This window comes from Vicia villosa, linkage group LG4 (assembly GCF_029867415.1).
Source record: "Vicia villosa cultivar HV-30 ecotype Madison, WI linkage group LG4, Vvil1.0, whole genome shotgun sequence".
Lineage (NCBI taxonomy): Eukaryota > Viridiplantae > Streptophyta > Magnoliopsida > Fabales > Fabaceae > Vicia > Vicia villosa.
The window spans coordinates 155,082,681-155,091,917 of NC_081183.1; the positions used below are offsets into that span (position 1 = coordinate 155,082,681).

At 28.0% G+C, this 9,237-nt stretch overlaps 1 protein-coding gene across 1 annotated transcript; it reads left to right on the top strand.

Moving 5' to 3' along the window:
- Nucleotides 1-2,376: 2,376 nt before the first annotated feature.
- On the top strand, nucleotides 2,377-3,812 carry LOC131598132 (MADS-box transcription factor 23-like). The gene is made up of 6 exons (XM_058870762.1): nucleotides 2,377-2,383; nucleotides 2,808-3,033; nucleotides 3,171-3,261; nucleotides 3,374-3,445; nucleotides 3,529-3,599; nucleotides 3,758-3,812. The coding sequence occupies exons 1-6, from the start codon at nucleotides 2,377-2,379 to the stop codon at nucleotides 3,810-3,812; spliced, it is 522 nt and encodes a 173-aa protein (XP_058726745.1).
- The last annotated feature ends 5,425 nt before the right edge of the window (nucleotides 3,813-9,237 follow it).

Below are 9,237 nucleotides of genomic sequence, written 5' to 3' on the forward strand. Positions count from 1 at the left end.
ACCTCAATGTTCTCAACGTAGTTTTAAGACAATAATCAAAACCAAATATTCCAAAAAAACAATCCTAATAAATCTTTGCTACGAAACCGTGATAGAAGAAATGAAACCGCAGATCGCAGATTGTGGACAAACCGCAATTTCTGATAATTATATGGCTTGTCACCTCAATAATCTGAAAATATAGCAAATCTAATTATAATAAAAACTCGTTTGTACTTCAGCCTACATTTTAGGCTTAGCGATGTCCAATTAAAATAATAAGAAATAAAAACAAAAAAAAATAAATTAGAAAAAACTATAATCCAATTATCCCATTCACCCCAATAAATGAAGAAAATGAAGAACTCGCTAGAGAAAATCGCCATCACCAATTTTGGGAGTTTCCCATCCTTCACCTTTCTTGCTTAGCCAATGGGTTATGACTTCATAGAGCTTCAAACCCTAAAACAAATAACAAAATCGATAGATTTAGAAAAAAAATTGTAAAACCATTCCAGAGCAACCAATAGATTAAAATTGAAAAAAAAAACAAAGGACTCATTAGTGGTGATTCACGCGAAGAGATGGAAGAGGGGACAAATTCAGTTTTGGAATTACAAAAAATTTGCAGCAACAAACAGATGGAATGACAAAAAAATACATCTTGAAAAACAGATATGAAGAAGAAGTGATACTGTTGCTTAAAAGGCTGCAATAACAAAACAAAATTCACTTGATTTTTTAAATCAAAATCAAAACCAAAAATAAAAATTGAACATCTTGTAAAACAGATAGGCAGAAGAATGAGAACCTGAAAAAAAATGGAGTGAAGAGTGGAAAAAGATGGAGTGAAGAGTGGATTTCCATTAGTTTAGTAGTAGATATATAACCTAAGAAATTTATAGAAATTTGGAAGGCCAAAAGTTATTGCATTTTTCGGTAGAGGAGGATTTTATGTTTTCAACTAAAAACCGTTGATCAAAATCATGGGAAAAGTATATGTATTGAACATTAACATTTAATAGCAACATTAACATTTAATAGCTAATAGGATTTTGTAATATATATTTTAAAAAATAAAAATAAAAATAAAATACCAACAAAAATTAAGAGGGTGACACATCACCCGTAATTAATGTCAAATCAATAATATTGAGTTATTATTTTGATAAAAATCTTTTTTACCCATGGAATAAGAAAAGTTTTAGTAGTTTTTTCAGAGGGCTTTTAGTGTAATTTCCAGGTACTTTTGTTTTTATATATTAATAATAGATAGATAGATTAATAATAAAAATAGATGGTTTGTAATAGATCTAGCGTTTCCAGTTAACATAGTAAATGGAAGAGCCATGCTATCTTTACACGGTGTAGTGTCGGTGTAAGTTTAGCATTCTTGTAAATGAAATTATGGAGATACATGAACTATTTGTATCGGTAATAATTGCTTGAGACTGTTTAATTGGCTGACATGACATTGTTATTTGTCAATGACATCAGTTTTTTTTCCAGCTGACCTATTCATTCTCCTACAAAAATATTTGGGTTAAATACGTTTTTAGTCCCTATAAATATGCGATCTTGTATTTTTAATCTTTATAAAATTTTCCTTCAATGAATTATCCTTCTTAAAATTTTTTGCATGCAATTTCAGTCTCTGCTATTTTCTAAAATTTTAAAAGCTGTTTAATAAGCCTTTAATTTTTAAATTTTTGAATAATTTTTTTAAATATGTTTAGAATACTGTAAAATATTTTATTTACCAAGTTTTAGAATTTTTTAAAACAAAAAGAATTAAATATGAATTTTTCATATTTCAAAAAATAATGATAAAAGTAATGAAAATCTCAACTTAGAAATTAAATTTTGAGTTTCTTATTTTTCCAGGAACTTTTTAAAACATTATAAACATGTATGCAAAATAATCATTCTAAAATACACATTGGTTTGATAGTAGGGACTGAAACTAGGTGCATAATAATTTTATAAGGACCATTCATTAAAGGGAAATTTTATAGGACTAAAAATGCAGGGTCGCATATTTATAGGGACTTATTTAACCCAAAATATTTTAACTCACTTTTTTTCAATAAACTTTAAATGTTATTTTAAGTGAGTTTTAATTTAGAAGTTAGTGAACAAATAAAGAGTTTTTGTAGTGGAAAGGCCAAGAGGTAAGTGGTCTTTTAATACTTTCTCCGGTCCCATAATGAGTGAGTGATCCATTTGAAATAAAATGATGTTTCAAAATGAATGATCAATTTCAATTTTCAATAAACTTTTTTCAATTATATCCACTAATTAATAAAAATTTCACTATTTTCAATACATGATAGGGGTAGTATAGTAAAAACAACATTATCTTTCTTAGTTTTATACACTTTTCTTAATCTATGTGAAATGGATGGTAAGATGAGTCAGTGATTATAACTTAGTGGCATTTTAATTCCTATAATAACAATATCTTGAATCTATATAAAGACATGATTGAATGTTCATTTCAATAGACACAGAGCAATATATGAAATAGTACTTCTGTCAACCATTTTTTTTATATCAAACCTCATGAACCTATTCCCTTCTATAATCTCTTTGCCATGCTAGATGCCTCCAATATATACTCTCTACGTTGAGAGCGGGTGTTAGACAGACTTGCTATATAACTTTGACTTTACCATTAGCATCTTCTTAGATTGGTCAGTTGGTTAGTTTTAGATAAAAAGGTAGTTTATTTTTTCTGTTATTCAGTTTTGTTTTTCTGTTAAAGTAGTTGAGTTATACATCCTTGTTAAATCTCAATTATGCTTTATATTTCTGGTTCGTGTTTTTAGTGCTTAGTGTGGAAAAGAAGAAGAAGAAGAAGAAAAAGAAAAGCATGGGGAGAAGAAAGATTGAGATCAAGAAGATTGAGAATTTGGTTAGCAGACAAGCAACCTTCTCCAAGAGACAAAAGGAGTTGTTCAAGAAAGCCAAAGAACTCTCTATTCTTTGTGATGCGGAAGTTGCTGTCATCATATTCTCTAACACTGACAACCTCTACGAGTTTTCAAGCACAAGGTAGGTTTTTGGCACCTTCTTATTTGTTTCTATTAGATGAAAAGAATTTGAAAGAACAATGTTGCTATTCATCATTTATTTTGAGAAATTTGTTTTCACATTTTGTTTTGCTACAAAATTTAAATATATTCATGAAGCATGGAAGAGACTCTTTCACGGTATGGTAGAAGAAGCACTGATTTGAATAGAGAAGTGCAACATCAGCCTAGTGATCAGTCTCAAGCACAAGTATGGTAGAAGCATTGATTTCAATATAGACACATTGATATATTAATGCAGTTTTTGCTCATTGATCATATATTAATTTAATCTTTGTTAATCTTTGCATAATTTAAAATAGGTTGTGAAGGTTGATACTATCATTTCGCAGAAGAAAAAGGCTAGGAGAGAAATTAAAGCTCCGCGTAAGCAAGTAAGAATCGAACTTTAGTCAAAATTATATGATCAGATCTATATGATGAAAATCTTTAATCTTTTGTACTTCAATTCAAACAGGTTGATGAGATAGATAATAAAAGAAAGTCAGAGTTGGCTGAGGAGATTCCAGATACTTCCTCGCAGTTAGGGTATGTTATGTATATTACTCATGTTTTCATTGAAATTATTCTATCAAAACTTAATGAACTTTAAGAGCTTAATTGGTATTGAATAAATCAGTCCAAGAATGTGTACTAAAACCATTGAAAACATTTGAATACTGTAAATTTTGTTGTTGTTATTATAGGTTGTCGTCGCCAGTTTATCGCAGATCATTGAGGATGAGAGCTTGCAATCAGTAGGGAAATGAAGTAGGTTCACAGTGACATATTTGGACTTGCCATTTGAAATTGAAAACCTTTGTTAACTTTTTATTTGATTGGTTTCAGTGTCACTCAGAGTTTAGGTTATAAAACTAGTTTAGCGTTTATTAGATGAAAGCATTGTATCTGTGGATTCACCATGTTGAAAAATGTTGGTCATTTAGTTTATCCAAGCATTTTCCAAGTATTAGGGTATGCCTAATATGATGATGATGATTCAAAAGTATAAATTTGGAATGTGATACATGTGATGATGATTCAAGTTCGCTTAGCACATATCAGTGACTAAACGAGAAATCTCTACTTAGTTACTCTTTTTACACAAAAATTATATTTTAAGTGAATATAAAATTTTGGAGTAAGGTGAGAATATAAGAGAAAGTGCTTTGCAAAATTTTTATATAGTTTTAAATGAAAGCAAGACCTCATTTTATAGTAAATGATTTAGACTAAAAAGGAAACTTTGGAAGGCTTGGATCAAGTTCATAATTGATTAGGAAAATATGAAAATAATTGCTAGATCAAAAATAATGTAGGTTATTAGGTCTCCATAATAGATTATCGGACAAATTTCGCCTCCTAATTTATTACACAAGTATCATGATCGATTAAAGGTTGGGTTTTTCTACATGATCAATTATAAGGACTTCCTAATCGATTATAGTTCGATTTAAAATGATTTGGCCCAATCCAAAGTGATTTTCAAAAAAGGTTTTGAAAATAGATGACTTAAAAAAAAAAATTTTTGAGAATGTGTATGACTTTAGTACTTTGAGAGTAACATACTCAAATTTCAATTATTTATCCTAGAAAGATAAGACAGATGAGCACAAGATCAGATGATGAGATTTTATCAGAAAAGTTAGTTTCTTGATGTTGTTCTTTATCATTTGATTTTGTTAAGCCAATCATCATACATTTCTTTCTTTTGATTTAATTCAAGTTTTCTTCTTGATTTGATAATGTTTAAGCTATCTTGTTTTGATCCCTTTGTCGTCATAAAAACATATTAATTTTGTTAACCACCTAAAACCTTGACCCACAGTGTAAAAAATGCGGAAATCGCAGACATGTCTCGTAGGTCGGACCCGTTTTACCACCTCTATATAGGGGTGGACCTTCAAGGTTAACACTGAAACTCTCAAGATAGTAAAAAAAATCATGAGTAATGTGAGTTATGGTTCAGAGAATATCCTAGGTTTCACTACCATGAAAAAGTGATACCATAACATTTGGAGAAGGATTACCAAAATGACTCACCAACTATTGTGAGGTAAGGTGTGATTGTATACGTGATGCTTTTCACCACGATTGTGCGACATTTGTGATAAACTATGTAGCACGCTATCTATCACAACGTATACTTAAACAACTGTTTTCATAAATATAGGGTCATAGGTTTAATCCCCAACTACAACCAACATTAAAGCGCTTAAAAAAATTACATTTCACCACGGTTATTTGTTCAAACCATTGTGGTATATGTAAAAGTTTATTATAAAATATGAGATTGTTTATTTTTCACTGTCCCTCATTAACCATATATAACAATTCAAATAGATTTTTAACATAATAATCATGAAAAATTAAATTATTCTTGAAAAACAACTTAAACGATCCAATGTTTTTCGAATTGCTTGCATATTGTAATTCATGATTTCATCATTAACCCATGGAATTTGATTAAATTCCAAACTCTTGAAAGTAATGATGATGAATGAATGTCTTCTAAGTATTTCACACAAAATTTGATTTTCTATTTTTTCTAGTTTATTTTGCAAACATCAAGCTTTGTGTGAAAGACTCAGACTAGCATCCATTTATCAATATTAATTTGAAAAAATACTTATCTAAAACAAATTGTTAATTTTGGTTTATATAATAATTATGCATATTTAGTTACATTCTAAATTCAATTCGATCATTTCTAAATTAATATTCTTCTGTTTAAATTCATTGTAGTCAAATTACACCAGTAGATTTTGTTTAATTTGCAACAAAATATAGTGATAGATAATAGTAATAATAAGTTTATAAAATTTGTGGTTCTATTAAGTTAAGAAAATAAAAGATTACCTAGATATAAATTCTTTGGAGATCTAAAGTCTCATGCAGATTAAAATCGCATGACTCTCATAAATCGTCAAACGCTAATCCCAACTTCTCTCTAAAACCACCTCTCTCTCTCTCTCTCTCTCTCTCTCTCTCTCTCTCTCTCTCTCTCTCTCTCTCTCTCTCTCTCTCTCTCTCTCTCTCTCTCTCTCTCAAAGTAGAAAATGTCAGACACGTTTTGCAACAATTGCAAGCGAGAAATGGAGGTAATTTTTAATCGCTCTCCTGAAGACACAATGTGCTTAAAGTGCAGTCTTGTACACGAATCCCACTCCATTGACGAAACCTCCGAGTGGCGTACCTTCACTAACGAGTCCAACTACAACGACCCGTCCGTGTTGAAGGAAGGGTGTTTGACTTCCTCTCTGGTTCAACACCCGAGAGCCCTATAAATACTTCAGCCTTAGAGTTGAGAAGGATCAAATCTAACTTACACACATACAAAGCTTCTCATCTGAGGCATGCTTGCTCTTAACCTCATAACAAATTTTAAATTTTTTGACAACCCTTAATCACTAGGAGTTGTCACACATTTGTACTTTTAGCAAATACATGTTGTAATGGATGAAATCCATAAAAACGGTGAGGTGCCTTCTACAGTTACCATCGTTACTTCGGGAGGTCTCAATACTCGGACTCCTTAAAATTTGCTAGATGAAGGAATGATTAACTCTAGAGGCTCTAGTTATTGCGAGCTTTCAGATGACACCTTTTCTAATATCATGCTCTCCTGCAGGGTCATCTCAATCAATTTAGAGGTCAATGTTCCAATTTAAAATATTGGCCCCTAATAAACAAAAATTTAAAAAAGAAAAATTCTTATTTAAATGGTAAATAACATAAAAAAAATTATAGAAAAAAACATCTATAAATATTTTAACACCGCTTCTCAAAACTTAAGCAACATATTCTTGCAGCTGATATTGCACACATTTAGGGCTCATTTGAAAGAGTTTTCGTTTTTAATTTTTAAAATTAGTTTAAGAAACTGTTTTATAAAAGTTGTTTTTAAGAAGAAAATGAAAAAAAAAAACACGTTTGGTGATGGTGTTTTTGAAAACTATTTTAGAGATGAAAAATCAAAAAACTTGTTTGATAAGTATGTTTTTAAAATATGTTTTATAATTAAGCCTTGATTTTTTAATTTGATTATGATTACATACATTTTTAATAAATTATTGATTATGTTAAAGAAAAAAGATAAAAATAATTTAGCAAATTTTTTTTACTACATAATACAATTTGATTTTTAATATATTATTGCATTAATTTTTTTGAATAATAATACTATATTACTTTTTTCAAAAAAGAGAATATTATTGCATTATTATTTGAAAATCAGAAATCTTTTTATAATTAAAAAAAAAAATAAACTATGAAGCCTTGTCATTTTTTACTTTTTACTTCCAAAACCAATTGGAATTTGAGAATAAAGCATGCACCCAGTTTCTTTTAAAATTGGAGTAATAATATGTATCTTACTCTTTTCAAAGGGAGGAATATTACGATTATGCAATTAATGAAAGAGAAAAAAGTTCCTACACTATTTTACACTGTCAACTAATCACAATCTTGTATCATAATAAATTACACTTTAATTTTTTTTTTTTTAATGACAAGACACTTTATTAATTTTCTATTTATTAATTTTCTATTAGATGACAGATCACAATCTTGTATCATAATAAATTACACTTTAATTTTTTTTTTTTTTAATGACAAGACACTTTATTAATTTTCTATTAGATGACAGGACACTGTCAAGTACATATAAATTAAACTCTTAATGAAAAGTATTTTTCCGTGTCTTTTACAAAAACTAAAATTGAAAAATTGAACCAATCGTTAGTTGGTCCAGTGGTGATTGGCGCTGGACTTGGTAGGGAGAACCACGGTTCAATCCCCCGCAACTGCGATCGGGAGGGGGATGGAACCACTTGATGCCAGAACTCGCCCCCGAACCGGACTAAACCGGTGCTATAAAGAAAAAAAAACAATTAAACTACAAACTGTTTTCGAATACAGATTTATAAAATTTTATAATCAAACAAGTTTTTAGTTTTTTAACTTTTAAAAACTAAAAAACAGTTTTTGAAAAGTAATTTAAAACTTTTTATGATTGTAGATTTTTTTTTCAATACCATTGTAACCAAAAAAACACATTTCAACGAAAATTGTATTCATACTTTTGTATTTTTTTTATATAAAGTTTTTTTTAATATTTGATCATAAAATTAATATTACCTAATATTTAATGTTACCTAAAATAGATCAGTTGATATAAAAAATATTTTATATTTCATCTTTAAATTAATAATACCTAAACTTTATGTCTAAAAAATAAAATAAAATTGTAACGTATACAAATAGAATAAGAATTGTTAACTTTTAACCAAATAATTTCAAAATTTTCATCATAAAAAACCAATATAAAAAAAATACCTGACTTATGGAAAATTATATAAATAAATAATTAATTAAATTTTTATTTATTTTATTATAAAGAATTAATTTTAAAATAATATTAATATTACTAAAGTTTAAATATTATTACCAGACCTAACTAAGCAATATATTTTTATATATAAAAAACAACATATCAATTCACATATAAGAATTTTTATACTTTATGTAAAGTTAATGTTATCTAAATTTATATTTTAAAAAATAAAATGAAAAAAGTTACTAGGACGATAGAAGTAGAATTGTTAACTTTTTAGGTAGTCAATTTCAAAAACTCATGATATAAAACAACCACAAAAAAGTACTTGGTTTATATAAAATTACAAAATAAATAATTAGTTTATTTTACTATCTAATTAATCATAATGAAATATTTTTAAAATAATAATAATATTACTAAAGTTTATAAATTATCATAAAATAAAATAATATATTTTTCTATATAAAAAAACAATAGATCAATTCATATATACTAATATTTTATATTTTTTTTCCTAAAATTTATATTATCTAAATTTATATGCAATACAGAAAATTAAATTGAAAAGTTACAGGAGGCGATGCGGGTAGAATTTCAATTGTGACCCAAAGTATAACATGTTGGAGATGGATTTGGTGACTTTACTATTTGGTAATTTTGGTGACTTTAGTGTAATTGAAAGGTGAATTATTAAAATATATTATTTTGATGAGAGATGATGTTTGGTTTAGAGAGGGATAGAGACAAAGTCACCAAATGTCAAAGTCACCCAAACCTTGTTTGTTGCTGCTACGTTGAATGCTATATTTCTCAACAAATATTATATATAATAATTTAAATTTATAATTT

Excerpts from the sequence above, each read along its gene's own strand:
- LOC131598132 (XM_058870762.1), top strand. Across the intron at positions 3,034-3,170 it reads TACGAGTTTTCAAGCACAAG|CATGGAAGAGACTCTTTCAC; the intron begins GTAGGTTTTTGG and ends ATATTCATGAAG. Across the intron at positions 3,600-3,757 it reads GATACTTCCTCGCAGTTAGG|GTTGTCGTCGCCAGTTTATC; the intron begins GTATGTTATGTA and ends TTGTTATTATAG.